General features: G+C 36.3%; 1 protein-coding gene across 1 annotated transcript in view; it reads left to right on the top strand.

The window, feature by feature from the left end:
* Positions 1-9,884: 9,884 nt before the first annotated feature.
* LOC111047173 (protein Wnt-7b) overlaps positions 9,885-18,031 on the top strand; it is a 103,048-nt gene continuing 94,901 nt past the window's right edge. Inside the window, exon 1 of the mRNA XM_039421182.1 lies at positions 9,885-10,049. Coding sequence (XP_039277116.1) covers positions 9,985-10,049 — 65 coding nt within the window. The 5' untranslated portion in view covers positions 9,885-9,984. The remainder of the gene's footprint in view (positions 10,050-18,031) is intronic.

The raw sequence follows: 18,031 nt of genomic DNA, 5'->3' as shown, positions 1-18,031 counted from the left end.
CATTCAAGACTTGGTTGACTTAGTTGACTTGTCCTGAAGATCAAGTCGTCTATACAAACAAAAAGGTGTGAAATTTTGTTTGTATTATGAGTCACTGTTGCTACCGCTTTGAACCAAGCTCAACTTGAAGGCTTCTGAAAGCAAGCACTCAGCTCCAATGAATAGTCTACTTTCTTTGCAAGTAGGTGTCAGTGAATCTCCAATCATTGACACAATATTTCTTGTAATCTATTTCCAGATTCCTATTCAAGAACTTCCCACCATCAATATATCTCTCACAACACAACTATAATATCTTGGAGGCTTCTCTTCTCTCAAAAGAGCATATTTCATTTTAAACTGTATTAAATCCGTATCAAGTCTCGTTTGTTATAATGTTTTTCATTTTGAGTTCAAGCCACCAGCTGATTAAATCCAGTTTAAGCTTCGACTGTGCAAACGACCCTTAATGTACTATATCTTAATTATTGATGTCTTCCTAGTCTTACTGTCTTTTCACATGGAACAACTAGACTCTATTCACTTAAAATTTTGTAATTTATGAGCCTCAATAATTAAGGATTGTTGTGTTTATGAGATATCGAGAAGCTGAACAATGGATTTAAAGACTTCTTTCTCAGCAATTATACATGTTTACATCTTTGAGACATTGGAACCATAGATACATGTATCAAGAAAGCCTAGCCTAGATAGTAACAAATCTTGGAGAGTGAATCCGAAGTAAAGCATCGCCAGGTGTCAATCGGCTGTACTCTCGTTAGCATACAGCACCACTCATCGTCATGCTCATTATCTCACTTATCAAAGTGTCCATAATTATTTCAGAATAAATTCTAATGACATTGCAGTTTTTAAGGAGATAGGCCTACTCTTGTTGGAGCAACGATGAATAGGAGCTGATTATTGTATACCCGTGTTTCTTCTCTATTTTACTCACTCTCACAACAATCCGCTATCACTCCTTTCTCTTCACTCTCTCGGTTTTCACACTATATCAGTTCATTCCTCTTTTTTTCTAATGTCTCTCTCACTCTTCTATCTCTTCACATACAACTATTATAGTAGTTAGTTATCACACACTCCAACACACATACACATCCAAAACTCTGTTACAAATAATGGAACATCTATTTTGACAGACGGCTGCGTTACAAATAAGCCGAATTGTAACTGTCGGTAATTATTCGTGGCTCATTCACTCCAGAGAGACGGCTGCTATTTAGACACATTTTTACGGCGACCCTTGATCAGATAGAGAGAGAGAGACCCTTACCCTTACTCTTTCTACTCTCATTGTTGAATTCGGTCGCCACAGCCAGATAAGCTCACTCAACAATGTAGGCTAAGCCTTATTAACGATAGGCCTACTCTTCTTCCCTTTAATGGCTGCTCAAGGTCAAAGACCGTATTAATCCGTTCACAGATTCGGTGCATTCGATGTGTAATGAGCGTTTCTTAATAGTATCACCGTAAGATTAATTCACTCGTTTTATTATGACTTATTTAATGGTTTGGTTATTGTCAGGCCCATACATGGGAAGACTATAGAGAGGGTTGTTGAGCATACTGACCACAGACCAACACGACAAGCAATCTATTCAAGAGCTTTTTCCAGCTTTTATTGCAGCCAATTTATAAATTGGAGTTTCATAAATAGTTATTATCTTTAGTTCAAATCACTTTGATAATGGATTTTCAATGTAATTATTGTTTCACCATGGCTCTCTCTTTAAGGGCAGTTTGCACAGTCAAAGCTTAAACTGAATTCAATCAGCTTGTGGCTTAACTAAAAATGAGCCACATTTTAACGAATGAGACACGATATGGATCAAAATAATGTTCAAATGAATTTTAAAATAAAATTTACTTTAAACTGACACCGCAAACGGCACTTGAAGAGATTGCAGGGAATAACAACTTTGAATCCATATAAATGAATAAAGTGTGAATTACGAGTAATTATAACATACTGAAATTAAGCTGCTTATAATAAATTGAGTTCATAATCTCAAACAATGGAGTTTTATTGTGACAGTTCAAATTCTAAACTTCATCCTATTCACAAGTCTTGATCCATTAGGAGATCGACTATTACTTTCACAATAAATGCGATAAATGCGATTTGCAAAGTCCTCACCATCATTCTATCTGCTTACACACTTTTTTCGATTCTCAATTCAATTTAATACTATGCCATGCATTACAAAATATTGATGTGATCCTCGAACAGTTTTATCAGAGAAGTAATATTCGAATTTTTAGAGGAGGGTTTATTCAGTATTCACAATTCTATTGGAATTTGCACATGACTCTATTAATGTTTTCAATGCTGAAACAATCTCAAACCACTATCATTCAATAAATCAATCAATATAATTGATATCACTCAAAAGGCAGACAAGGCTGATGAAGATCCTCATCAGGAGTGAAATGCAATCCACATTGCTTTATCAATAAAGTAAGTTGAAACAAATATTTTTGGGAACATGATTTCAAAAGAGTCATTATCAAGTGTTTCGCCATTTCGAAAACAGCATTGAATCAATTCAAAATAAGATTTCAAAGTTATCAAGAACATGTTTCCTGATTGAAAAAGCCTGATCAAATCAAATGTCTGTAGGCTATATTTCTCATTCGTTTCACCCCAATGGAATAATAATCAGCTTATGGAATAATAACCATACTATCAGTGAAATATTTTTATACTCTATTCCAAGATCAAGAGCTACTTAGCAGTATTGTGTTCCTGCGATAGCTCTTCCGGGAGCCATGATCATGAAAAGACGGGCCACTTCTATTCGACCGCTGTTTATGAAACTGGAAACGATAGAGCGCGGAGAAATAGAATCGAAATGTGGAACCGACACTCAAGGGGGGGGGGGGCATCAGTTGTGCCACACGCTGAGGCGTCTTTGTGCCTGTGTGGTCGTAATGTATGCGGTGTGAAGTGTGATACAAATGTTTGCCATCGCTGGTGATATTCTGTGATGAAAGAGACCGCGGACAATGGGCAATGGCTGAAAGCTACAGTCACATTCACTTCAAAATGTCAGAAGTGCCTAAGTGAGGTCAATTTATATTATTTTCAAGGAATGCTGACAGATGTAAGTGAATCTGACTATAGGAGGCTGAAGGTAGGGAGCTGGGAAGCTATTAGCACCGGCTTCTGGCTAAAGGACCCCCGCCAACACATCACCCTCTGTCAACCGATAGTTTTATTGTCATGCAAACCAGAATATTAGTTTTTAAACACCTAGCTGTGTTGAAAACCTTTATTGAAATACTTCAGAGCTGTTATTGGGCTCAAGATGTTCATACAAAAGTATGAATACTGAGTAGTAATGTTATTCGACTGTGTATTGAATTACTTCGGTGTTATGCTGGGAAGTCACCCACCCCATCTACAGCTTTCTTAGACGGAATTCGAGAATTCAAAAAGCTATATAACTTTCTCTGATGTCTTTATGGTACACGCATCGTGACGTATTTCTACTATGTTGCTAAAATCATAGATTTGAGAGTGAAATTACGAAAAATTTGTTTACAAAAAAAATTACGGGAGTACCAATGAATCCAAGTACTAAGAATTGTGAATCAAGGATCAAGAAATCTATATTCATTGAATAAATGGAGCTGAAGGAAATGATAGTGTATTGAAAGTTTGTGATTATTGAATGATTAACGCATACGGAATATCCTCACTGACTCACAGATTCACAGACTAGATACACTTCTTTTAGAAGTCAACCTTAGCAGTACTTTCTATTTATTCCGAACCGCTTTGTACTAGAATATTATAATATGATAAACACCAGTTCAATCTTGACTGCTCCATGCAGATCTACACAAATATCAACACCAATCCAAAGTTGAAGGCTGGAAATACTTAGGGGTTCAAATGTAATGCTCTAGATTCCTGGACCATGATACGGGCAAAAAATAGTGTCAGTGTATTAGAGAATGTATCTTGCAGCCTATTATGCTGTTGCATCCCTGCAACTGGTCTCTGTTTCATCCAATTAAGTGGAGAAGGGATGATCACGTGCACTCGCACTAATTACTACTCTATTCTCAGATAGTGTTACCTTTTTTATAGCTCCCCCCCCCCCATCCACATCCGTTATTAGAATCGTCAGACTTGACTCTGACGGCGTCACGTTTGTTGAGCAACAGTCTCCTTCTCCATTCTCTCTCATCATTCTTCTTCTTCTTTTTGACCATCACATTCTGTCTCCTCCATCATTATCCTTTCCCACTTCTTTCATGATTTCTTCTTCTCCACTTTCGGCGTTTTCTCTTATTATTGTTCTTGTCTTCATCCTTTTATACTTACTTGTCCTTGTTTTCTATCCTTTTATACTTACTTGTTCTTGTTTCCGTTCTTGTTCATGTTTTCTATCCTTGTATACTTACTTGTTCTTGTTCTTGTTCTTGTACTTGTTCTTGTTCTTGTTCTTGTTCTTGTTCTTGTTGTTGTTGTTGTTCTTGTTCTTGTTCTTGTTCTTGTTCTTGTTCTTGTTGTTGTTCTTGTTCTTGTTCTTGTTCTTGTTCTTGTTCTTGTTCTTGTTCTTGTTCTTGTTCTTGTTCATGTTCTTGTTATCCTCCTCTTCCTTCTCCTTCCCCTCCACCACCTTCACCACATCATATCCCTCTCCCTTCTCCTCGTCCTTCTTCTGCTTGTTGTTGTTGATTGTACTTGTTTCTGTTCTCCTTCTTCTTTTCTCCTTCTTCTTCTCCTTCTTCGTCAGCTTTTTTTTCTCCTTCTCCACCTCCTTCTCCATTCTTTTCTCCTCCTCCTCTATTTCCTCTTTCATCACACCATCCTTGTTGCTATTGCTCTGTTGTTGTTGTCTTCTTCTTCTTCTTCATCATCATCTTCTTCTTCTCGTACCGCTCTCATTTATACACTATACACACACAAACCATCATTATCATTGAGGCCTGACTCATCTCCGAGAAGTGAGTGCTCTGCTGTTGTTATGAAATGGTTGCTTCCACTCGGCCCGTCATTAAATACAGAAATCGAATCTTGCTGGGCCTGAGATGGACCCTGAACTGAGCAGGTAGAACAACACAGCTCACAGCTCACAGCTCACAGCTTCCACATTCCGATTCACGCGTTCCGCTTCAAATTGAGCCGATCGATAAGATTAGAATACACTTAACGCATCGTTCGATTAGAAGAGGTGTGGATTGTCTTAATAGAGCTAATGAGAAAAAAATCTTCGTTGTGGCACCAAGTCCCATGAACGTTTCCCTTGCATTCAATTCAATTTTTCAATTCAATTTATTAATGTCAACAAAAAATTAATATACAATTCATACTTACAAACATAAAATACAAATTCTTTATAAAATAATGAATATAAAATATCATATTCTAAATAATATTGTTGCATCCCTCTTTAAGCAAAGCTTGTGATGAGGGATGGTGTATCTCTAGAATGTTGGATAGCATAAGATACTAATATACATCGTAATATTAATAATATAATTAGATTTTATAATTTTACATTACAATATCAAGAAAAAAAAAGAAAATTCCATTCTCTTATGCTATTTTCATACAAATGTTGCTCTTGTAATCAGTATAGGCCTAATTGAGATTCAACTATATGTTCTACATCAAAGATAAAGATCACCAATATTTAAAAATAAAACAACAAATTCTCTTCTGCTCTGTTATACTAAGTAAGATATGTATTTAAGAATAGAATTGAGATTTACAAACAGATTTGAGAAATAAATCAAAATTAGTCTTCATTTTGTCTCCTTAATAAGTAGTGTCGAAGATACTGCCTAAAAGTTTTGAAAGTGAAAGAATAATAACAAATTGGTATACATTGGGATGCTCCAGAAACTTCAAGCAACAGACGGTTTAAAAGTCTAGGACCATAATACGCTGCATGAGCACTGGCAGCCGCTGTTCTACAAGGTGGTTCTAGCAAAAATCTCTCAGATTGTCTACGAGTAACATAGCCGCCATGAGGGGCTATAGGGAATCTATTGGGCCACGAATAGACAAAACTAGCTAGGTCAAGATCATACAAGTGCTCAATACTGAGAACATTAAATTCTTTATAGAGCAAATTTGTTGGATATCTAACCGGTTTTTTCAAGCATATTTTAATAATTTTCTTATACAATACTATAAGAGGCTTAAGAACGGTAACACCACAACCACCCCAGCCAATTATACCATATCGCACAACTGACTGCACAAGCGCAAAGAAAACCATTTTAATTTGCTCAACTGTAAAAATATTTCTCAGTTGAACAAACTTATACAGCGTCTTCCTCAACCTAGAACATAAATATGAAATATGGTCTCTCCATTTCAAATGCTTATCAATGATTATTCCCAAGTATTGGTGCTGTTCTTAAATATTATTATAGGACATTCTTCTTCTTCTTCTTCTTCTTCTTCTTCTTCTTCTTCTTCTTCTTCTTCTTCTTCTTCTTCTTCTTCATCATCATCTTCTTCTTCTCGTACCGCTCTCATTTATACACTATACACACACAAACCATCATTATCATTGAGGCCTGACTCATCTCCGAGAAGTGAGTGCTCTGCTGTTGTTATGAAATGGTTGCTTCCACTCGGCCCGTCATTAAATACAGAAATCGAATCTTGCTGGGCCTGAGATGGACCCTGAACTGAGCAGGTAGAACAACACAGCTCACAGCTCACAGCTCACAGCTTCCACATTCCGATTCACGCGTTCCGCTTCAAATTGAGCCGATCGATAAGATTAGAATACACTTAACGCATCGTTCGATTAGAAGAGGTGTGGATTGTCTTAATAGAGCTAATGAGAAAAAAATCTTCGTTGTGGCACCAAGTCCCATGAACGTTTCCCTTGCATGGAATACCACAGCACTGAGGAAAAGAAGAGCTGGTCAGTGCTGACTGAAATGAGTGTAATAAATTCATTGACAAGGAGCATTTAGTGATTCAGCAACAGTTTTCCTAATTCGCCATCAAATTATTTTTGTTACTTAGCAGGTTTTGGAATGGAGCTCCTCAATTGGGAATCATCATACATGTTATCTTTTAAATGAAATTGACGTCAGTTGAATTGAATCAATAATACTATATTGAATAGCTTTTTTAGGAATCTACAAACTACATTGTTGTGGCTGTGTTCGTAGTTGGAGATTGAATGTATATTGAAAGACACGAATTTGCTTTCATAAGGGATCAAATTAAAATACTGCGTTCCTGAACAGTTAATTAACAATTCGATTCCATTCTGAACAGTTCTGTGGGAAAAAGTTCTGGTATCATAAACATTTCCATATTTACAGGCAGTATTGTAAGAATCTACAAATTTCTGCAGCCATCTTGTTTTTTTCATGATGACAACAACTATTTTCAAGATAGTCATTTGGATATTCTCTTTCTACACATGATGACAAATAGATTGATACCATTTCCAAGTCTATACTTTCAAGTATTATTAAGATACGCGGTTTTCTAATTGTCAGGTTTAGCATAAGCCTAATATGGAGGGAAAAATGTAACTTTGGCTGCAAACCATACTTCTCTCTCTTTTTCCAATGACGCTCCAGAAGTGAAAAATGGACTTACAGCCCTCAACTAGATGGCATTTTAAAGCTTTGGGAATATTCTACAACACAGTCTCAGTAATAGTAGGTTATGTTCACTGTGAATACATTTACAGAGTGGAAAGTGAAATTTCGTCCCCGAAGATTGTATGTTCCAAGTTTATGAAACTAAATTAATAATGGAAAGAGTAACTAAAATGAGATTGATATCTAGCGCATCATTTTTTGGGTAGTTATGAACACTTTCGTGGTAGAATCGATTCGATATCTCTCACTATAACTGAATAGAAATCTATATAAAAGAATTTATCAGTTATGACCGCCATCTTGAATTTATCAAACATGGAAAATATATTCGTTGCTTTCTCATCAATATTCTGATTTGGCTGGTTGAAACAAAGAGATTGAGACCATTTTCAAGCCTTTATCATGAAGTAGTCGTGAAAAAATAGATTTTATAGTTAAGTTTTAATGATAGTTAATTGTCTCAGCGGCTAGAATGAAAACATAAAAAAATCATAACTCCAGAACAAAAGGTGATAAAAGCTTGGAACAAACGGGAATAGATCATACATTCTATTTCAAAGAAGTTTTGTTTGGCACTTCAAATCTAAAAATTGTCATTGGAAGTAGTTATTCAGAAAAAATTCCAGTGAAAAATTAAATGTTTTTGAAAAAGTGCATTTTTGTAGGTTAAAATCATGTTTTAGGTGGAAATGTGAAATAACAAATTTGGTAGAATAGTTTATTGTGATTCGATTCGCGAGGTCTTTTACTGGAGGTCTCTATCATGGATTTTAACCATTCTATGAAAGTTTTAATTAATGCTGGATCCGCCATTTTGAATCGGCTATTACGCGGCCCAGTCGCAACCCTCAAATGCGCATCAAGTGGTTTGGATATCCTGAGGTAGGCCTTCCTTAGAATCAGAGTATTTGGGTCTGTTTCCATTTTCACGAACTTCCCACTAAACCCTGTTTTTGAGCCATAAGAAGCCGGACTTTAAACACGGCCCTATATTTCAAATGTAATAAAAACGTAACGATGTTAAATTGAAAATTCAATCGAATTATGCAAAACCCCATTTATGAAATATGGATTATAATCCCTACGTACAAATTTCTATAATGAATTTCTATTTATTGATCGGAATGACTGTTGAGAATGTGATTGTTGTCAGTAAATGGAATAGGCATTCAAGAGTAATTTCAAGAATATAAAAGGTTGAAGGTTAATGATCAATTCAACCAATGTAATAGATTATCATTAGTTTTGGCATATTGATTCTGATTCCATATTTCACATCTGGAAGCATTTGATCGATTAAGTAGATATCCATGCCTGTAAACATTAATTTAATATACAGATAGGATTACAATTGATTTATTTACGAGTGTTTTAACTAATGAAAACGTAGCTTTGCCACAATTACTCACTCTAAACATTCATTTCAATTCAACCGATCTAATAGCCTATCATCAATGTTGGGCTTATTGATTCTGATAAGCTTATTTTGTGCACTAGAAAAATACTATTATTTTTTCTCACAATATTTCATTTCTTCAACGTCTAGAATAGAATCCAGGTGCGATATTACCATAGAGAAACAATAGTGTAAGTAGATATCCCATGGTATAGGAAATTTATGTCGCAACTTTTACTGTTTTCTCAAGCCGATTACTGTCGATTATTGTATATTTTTACTGTTTTGTTGGGGTGATAGTGTATGAACGGCACAATTTGAGAGACTACCAGCATCACACAGCTGCATAGAAAAGAACTACGTGAACTATTGGCTTGGGATAACAGTAAAAGTTGCGACATAAACACCCTATACCATGGGATATCCACTTATGCTATTGTTTCTCTATGATATTACTTAGTTGATTCCACTACATCACTACACTCATGTGCTGGAAAAAAATCATTCACAGTTCTCACTGATTGAGAAGGAAAGCATAGCAGTTGTTACCCAACTTATGAGGAAATTTCTTCCAGACTCTTCAATTAATTGTAGAGAACGAAAGAAAAGGGCGAGTTTGTGGTTGATGTCTGGGTGGCGTGCAGGAAATTGGCAGGCTGAGTTGAACAGCCGTTTTATGATGGGTTGCAGCAGAGACTGGGGCGGTTTTTCAGCGGGACGAGAGGTCTTTGGCCGTTGAGCTGTCCTTCCGCGACCGACGGCAGATCAGCGGCTTCTTCCGGCGGACGCGAGCGAAATAGCGGTTATTGGGGCACTGGGAGGAGGGAGGAGCCGGCAAGGGGTGGGGGCAAGCAGTTGGCCAATGACGATGGTCGCTCAGGTGAAACTGGCAGTGCTGTTTTCAGTTTTCCACGATGCGATCAGTGGTGGCTGAGGTGAGTGAGGTGAGTCCGCGATGTGCTCTGGTCAAGACAGGATGAAGTTAGGAAGACATGCCACCGGCCCTTCTCTGCACTATCGTCGTCCTAGCGCTCCTCCACACTTCTACTAATCTCAGGTCAGCTGTTTGCCAAAAATACCATATTATTCTTAGTCTTGTCTCTTAATACACTCAGATCCCAAGATTGGATTATTATTTTTTATTAAGCCACATAATTTCAGATAAGCTGTTCACCAAACAATCCATACCCAAAGTACACTATTCCTCATCTATTTTGTCTTCAAAACACTTGAGTTTGAAGTCTTAAGCGAATATTAAGCAAAATGATATCATAAATTACAATAATTAGTACCTTAACCTCATTCAGACTGGCTCATGAACTATCTAAATTCAGGAAAGGAATAGTTTTGGATTTATTCTGTTGTTTCTCTGCCTTTTGATTTTGTGAATGTAGAAATGAAATGAATACTGTATTATCAAAAAAGCCACTTTCAAATGAAAACTTTTTTTAACAAGATTTATTTGGTAGAGCAAATCAGAGGTTTGATAGTGAGAAATATCCATGATAGTGAGATATGACTAGTAGTTCTGTGAACAGTAGACCTCGCGCTCAGTAAGTTACATTGACCTGTTCTTATGTTTCTCAAAAATTAATAAATAATTTATCAATTAAAAATGTCTTGAAAAAATCCTAAATAAATATAAAGCTCTCTGTTCTATCGTACCGTGACGTGTCGTCCCGGAATGTGAGTGTGAGCGCTGTTATCAGGTCTGACTGCCGTCGATACGCCAATCCAATCAACCCATCAGAGAACATTCGGCGTTGTCGTGTTGGCGAAAAATTGGTGTGTTGAAATTAACAAAATAAACTATCATAATGAAAAATGTGAAAAAATTTTTTCTATCAATAACTCCAAACTCCAAACTAGAATCATGGCCTCAGCTTATGGAAAGACAAAATTAGTGGACAACTGTCTACTAACGTTGATGGAAAGATATTCAAGATGCTCGATGTTTTTGAACGGGTAGTATTATAGTCTACTAGACAGCTGATTTATGATGTATAATTATATAGTCTGATTTTTACTATTTAATATTGGTGTTCGAAGGAAACTCCTTTTCCTTTTATATTATTTTTAAAATGCAAAATTTGAAAAAACCTTATGTATACGTCGACGCGAAATTTAAAAAGGAACACACCTGTCAAATTTCATGGAAATCTATTGCTGCGTTTCGCTGTAAATGCGCAACATATTAACATATAAACATTTAAACATAAAGCGAAATGCAAAACCGTCGACTTGAATCTTATAAAACTGTTGTCATTTCTGAAACAAATTGTTGCATTTACACTTGCTCCATGATTGAAACATTCCAAATCAATCTGAAACTATAAATTAATAATAATTAATTCATTAAGAGGGATCTTATTCATTCTGATAAGTAGACCATCATGATATCCATGCTAGTAAAAGATGATAGTCGTGCTTTTTCTGTGAAAGTGATGTTAAATATTTATTTGTCTTTTCTTAGTGGCATCCAAATTAACGTAGAACAATAAATTTCCAACTTGTTGATTGTATCATAGATTTTTACCATCTTGGGAATGTGTATGAAAGAATGACGTGGTGAAGGTATTTGAAACAATGTTGGGTTTTATATTTTATTGAGGTTAATAGCATCTCGTAAGGTGAGTAGTCAGAAGTGATCAATCAGTGAATTATTAAGTGATATATATTTTTCATAGTAAAAAAATAAGTAGTGTATTATTAATTCCATACGAATGGTTTGAAACAATGCGTCTTTTTGAAACGATGCTTAGTTTGTCGCGCTACTTCTCAAGGCGTTCTATAGAATTCATAGTCGTCAATTCTACCTCATGTATTAGTCATCATTAAAACATGGAAATCTTAAATCACAAGAAACTCAGTTGAGTTGATGAAATAAATATTCTGTTGAATATTCAATGAGCTGATACTTATTGAACACTTCAATAATCTTTATGTAGGGTGAACAAAATGTATTCCTTCTGGAGGAATATTTGTCTTATGTTTGAGTATTGAATTAAAGTGAACGTTTTCAATAAGAAATTTTGGATGATGAAATAATGATAGAGACCCACTAAGAAAATTGATGTGTGGTTTTTACTCAAATTGTTGAAAATCGAATGAGTAAAGAATATTTTGTATATCAATTTGTCATTCTCTGTCATATTCTTTAGCGCTGCAAGAACATTTTATTTTGACAGACACATCCAGAGTTTAAAAAACTCGTAATATTTTAAATTCTATTTGAACTATGAGATCGTTTCTTATCATTGTCAAATCCAGCTAATGATGTATTGGGAAGAAATTAACAAGTAGATTTACCAATTCAAAGTAAAGAATGCTTATGACGCTAGTGTTTTCAAATGGGAGTTGGGAGACGAATCAAGGAGATCTCACATATTATGGAGGTGTCTGAATGACAACATCCCTTTTTCATTTTTCAATCAATAAAGATAATTATTCCGCTTTTGGATTCCGGATAATTATTCCGCTTCGATGAATAAAGCTCTTCTCCTAGAAAACTCAATGGATGTATAGAAAATTGAATAGGATTAATTTACTAGACAGTTAAGAAAATCTAAAAAATGGAAGTTCTTCAATTTTTTTCCTTAACTGGTTTTGATAGCATATTTGATAGCAATAAAAGCATTCATGAAACCTATGGGAGAAAAATATCTATACTTATTTGTGTCCTTGTATACCGTATCAAATGGAGACTTCAACGCGCAAGAAAGAAGTAGACGTTTAGTGTTATGGAGAAGACAGTTCACACTCGACGGCTGTAGAAAATAAAGGAACAAAACAGGCTATTACTTGGAAGTTGGATCTTCGAATTATTTTTACGAGCAACTGAAGCGATTGTAGTCTGCCATCTCGATACTCGATGCTTCCACAACCATCATGTTCATCCTCAGTCTATTAAACAGAGATATTCAATTTACATTTTTAATCTTCTCCGGGCTACTCTTAACAATCTAACATTTCATGCCAGGGAGGATATAGCTCCAATTATCACACTGTCTACCCATTCAAACATAAATTATGTCATGAAAATAACGAACGATTCAACACAATTGAAAAACTTTAATTAGATTTACTTTCTACTGGAACTGGTAGCTAGTTTAACCTTGATTAGCTTTTATAAATGTTAAGCCTCTACGCCATTATCATTCCATGTGCACCTTCTATAAGAAAGTATGAACAGGCTACCTTTCTCACTCGCATTGCCTACTCCGAACAGGTAGAAAAGTCTACAAGGTCTACAGAGCTTATAATGAAACTATAATATAGCCTATAAAGGTAGCTGTTATTAGCTCATCGAGTGACCAGTTAGTATGGATAAGAATAATCATGTGTCTTAGTGGTCGTAATTTTTAGATTCTCAGTTGAATGGAATCAATTTCCAATTACCGTACGCTTTTGTGCTATACAGAAAACCCATGAGCTGGAATGGAATGTATATTTCAATTAACAAATAACAGATTCTCAAGATCCGAATTAGCATAAATGGAATTTTTCGAATCTCTTTCTCCACTATTATTGAAATAGCTAGTAACCACCAATAAGAGTAACCTTTTGAATATATATTCCAGTGCTAGTCAAGTATTTATACATAGTCATAGTGACAATAAATTATTACACTTTACTTATTATTCAAGCTAGAGGACCAACTTGTCTAACTGAAAAGAACAATAAATTTCATTGAAAAAAGACTTGTATAGCGATTCACCAAAGAACCTCTTTCCTCTCTCACTTACAGCATTGATTTTTCGCTGTAACTGCAAGATAAGTGTAGCTTCAACGTTTAAGCTGGTTTTATTGAATTAGCTAAATGATTGTTATGGAGATGTAACTTTCCGATACGACTCGCTTGCTATGTAATTAAATACATAACATGGAAGTTTTCGATTATCATCATCTTCGACTACTTTGAGCAATATTATAATTCCTTTTGAGCCCTATCTTGAGATCGACTTGTATTCATACCACAGAACTATTCTCGATCTTACAAAGTTGAAATTTACGAAGGGAACAATTTAGAAGCATATTATACTGCCACTTTCAGAAGTCTTGAATGATTTGAAAGCGTGGTAACTCACCCCTATTCCCTTATTGGGCCAGGCTAGAATCTTATAAAGGAAGCTTGTTGAGATTCCATGTAATAAATAGCTATTCTAGCAGTGTTTGAACTGTTTTCGATAGACTCCCTACAGCTGCCGGTGTCTGCTTTTGTGTGTTGTATCATGTTTCACCGGTGCGCAGTCTTAATAACTTTCAATAGTTCCAAAACATAGCGCTTTTCTTCTTTTTGCCTTTTATCGATAGCTATGCTTATAAGTAACACCGAACAAAATCTCACCAGAAACATCATGTCAGAAGAGGCTTCGAGGTTTCAGTGTTTGGATAAAAAAGATAGGACTGGAGAATTTGAGTTCGATGCAAAATGACGTGTGATATTCTGAGGAAAAAAACTATTTTTCGTGAATGCTTTGTTATTCTGAGACAAATGTTTCGGCTTGAGCTGGTACCAGAATGTCGAATTGATACGACGGTAAGATTTTCAGATGCGTTGTCTATATTCAAGTGCAAAGATCACTTTGATTTCTTTGAAAAAAAAAAACGAATGTCATTAACAATGATTTCAAAAACCAAAATTTTCAATTCATTATTCCTGGATCGAGAATCAAGTCACGAAGCAGTATGTAATTTCATAACCCTAATCTTTGGACAACATTAACTCTCTATCGACATTTTTGGAGAGAAATAGTACAGGCTCAGCCTAGTTTTTCCTCCAATGTCATGATATTGTATTATGATTATAGTGGTTTGTACAATAAATTGGGATTGGTAGCACTGGCTGCTACAGTAATGACAGCTCGAAAACTTGTCCGTTCGATTTTGTAAATTATCATTTCTCTTCAAGTTCTTTCTAATCAAGTGAGTGATTTTATAAAGTGCGAAAGTTTTTATTTGCGTGTGTACATATAGTTTTGAATGGGGAGTGCAAATGTTTGTTATTAGCACTAACTATCTCTTACTAACCTGCAAATAATCGATGAAAAAGCCGGTTGGATGGAGTTGAAATGCTTTGATTGAACTTGACCCACCTGCTAAGAACTTGACAAGTGGAATTGTCTCAGTTTTTTCTCTCCGATTGGCAATAGGGAGATTGCATCCTTGACGGCTCAGGCGTGGCTCATAGTAGATCTCCATTAAATCTGAACTGATTGTTTGTCAGTGAATTGAAAAATAACTGATAGTATATAAAGATATAGATAACGGTATTGCGGCATAGATACATCTCTGAATTATTGTTGCTTTTTCTCCTCGTGTTTCCTATCTACGGGTTCACAGGTTGATATGGTATCACGGCTCCACCTGTTGATCTGTTGATCACTGAATAACAAAGTTAAATGAATGATTCTCGACTCTTTAGCAATTATCGTTGTTGACAACTGTAATAATTTCTTAATTTTCTGACTCAACTCTTTTTTCACTGACCTGCGCTTTCACTTTTCTGATTTCATTTTAAATCTAGTCGTTCTACCCGTTCTAAGTATTATAATATAAGTATTGTCATTTATCTCATTTAGAAAGAGGATTCTTTCATATTATTCTGATTAAAATGGCACCAAATAAATGCGGTATTTGCAACAAGATTACCAATGCGCGTCACGAGAATTTGCATTGCGAGCTATGTTCAATAAGACACCATGTAAGCTGTCTCGATGTAGGCCTAAGTGAGGACGAATTGAAATTTATTCATGACTCAGGCTATGAATGTCAGCCCTGTATGACGAAATCAACTATTCCATTTGACGATAATACACCAATTAGATCTTCTAGAAGCCTCCACTCGACAAAGAATGATCTTCCTGCTAAATCATATGCTAAATCAAGCCTAAACGAAGGTGATATCTCGCCTGATAATGATTCTATGAGTATGCTCGTTAGTTTAAAAGAGTTCTTTACTAGCAAATTTGATATTTTGGAGAAATCTAATATAAATCTACTATCTGCAATCAGAGCTGAGATGACTGCTGTAAAGTTGGATCTTGCCGCTGTGATAGAGGAAAACAAATTGTTGAAAGCTATAATAGAAAATAATAGATGTGGGGTGTTTGAAGACATTGAAAACCCGTCTAGTGCTTCCAAGTTCTCTTCCTCAACTAAGGTGAAGCGTTCCAATAAGAATTCTGGTTCCACTAAGAAAACTGTTCTTGATGGAGAGAATGAAAATTCACCCACTCATAGCGCTCCACAACCACTACCTGTTCTAAATGGGCCAACCAGCACTGACAACAACGTTTATGAATCCAATGCTCCGGGGACATCGGCCAATAGCTCTGATAGGTCTCTAATAGTTCGTAAATCCAGAGGAGGAGGGAAACGGACTGAGAAACAACTTGATAAGGGTGGCCCAAAGTCGGATAATTCATTCCCTCATGATAGAAAACCTAGCAGACGGCCTGTTGTTCTTGGCTCTAGGAAAGGAACCATTGTGAGCATGAAGTTGAAAACCAGAACACTTTTTGTTAGTCGCTTCACACGGACTGCATCAATACTGATAAAGAATAAACTTAATATCTCTTACCAGAATGTCAAAGGTCTAAGAACTAAATCTTCTGAGTTCTTTGCCTCAGTGGTGAGCAACAGATTTGACATAGTGGCATTATCTGAAACTTGGCTTGGGGATGTTCATTCCAGCTCAAGCTTTTTCACTAAAGATTACAATGTGTTTCGTGCTGACAGGAAATATGACGAGGTTGGACAATTAAGAGGTGGTGGCGCACTACTTTCAGTGAAAAGATGCTTTCCAACTATCAGAAGGCATGATTTGGAACTGATTCCTGAAGCTGTCTGGGTTCAAATTAAATTTCGTCAGAGTCACCTCCTATTGGCATGTCACTATGCTCCTCCAAACTCACCTTTAGCAGCTTTTTCATCATATCTAGAGAGTGTTGGCAATAAACTCATTGATATATCTCATGATATTCTTATTCTAGGGGACTTCAATGCGGATGCTATACATTGGAACAATCTAACATTCGTGTCAGGGGCACACTATTATCCTCTTAAAAGAGCGGAGGCAATAATGCAATTTGTTGATGTCTGCTTGGAACAGTTTAATCACTCTCCAAATGAAGACCGTGCACTTGATCTTGTATTGAGTAACATCAAAGACGTCCAGGTCTCATACGGTGTTGATCCATTTGTGACACCTAACGACTATCACTGCCCGTTCTCGATCCTTCTGAGGGGGTTTACAGCTGCTCCTCAGGCTCCTCTGGAGGCCAAATATGTGTTTGGCGGTGGTAACTATGAAAGGCTTTACAGTGAGATCAGAGATGCCTGCTGGGATGCTCTCACAACATGGATTTCATCTTACCTCAACTGCAGGAAATTTCATGTAAGATACAACGGTTCCAAGTCTACTGAGTTTGAGTCCTTATCTGGTGTTCCCCAAGGCTCCAATCTTGGACCCCTGCTCTTCAATCTCTTCATGGATGATATAGTGGATGATCTAAAATGTGAAACCCTCCTGTATGCAGATGATCTGAAAGTCTTCTGGAATATAAACTCTAGTGAAGATCAACAACGTCTTCAGCAGGATATTGATCTGGTGATCAAATTGTCAAGGGAAAATTCAATGTCCATGAATACTAAAAAGACATCGGCAATGACATTCACTAGGTCCCACCTATAGCTACACAAGATTGAAGGGGAAGATGTCAGCAGAGTAAATAGTGTTCAGGATCTGCGAGTTCAATTTGATCCCAAGTTACTGTTCACTTCACATGTGGAGAATGTTGTGGCCAAGGCTAGAAAAAAGCTTGGCATCATGAGGTGGATTTCGAGGGATTTCTTAAATGCTAATACACTGATGTGTCTCTACACAGCACTTGTGAGAAGCCATCTGGAATACGCCTCGGTGATCTGGAACCGGGATAGACTCTGCACATCTGTCATGCTGGAGGGGATACAGAGCAAATTCGTTAAGTACTCGATGCGGCGCTTCATTCCAGGCTCAGAAGACTTATCCTACAGGGA

Source organism: Nilaparvata lugens, chromosome 2 (genome assembly GCF_014356525.2).
Source record: "Nilaparvata lugens isolate BPH chromosome 2, ASM1435652v1, whole genome shotgun sequence".
In the NCBI taxonomy this organism is placed as follows: domain Eukaryota; kingdom Metazoa; phylum Arthropoda; class Insecta; order Hemiptera; family Delphacidae; genus Nilaparvata; species Nilaparvata lugens.
The sequence above is the reverse complement of the archived record's forward strand: the minus strand, read 5'-3'. Positions and strand labels throughout refer to the sequence as shown.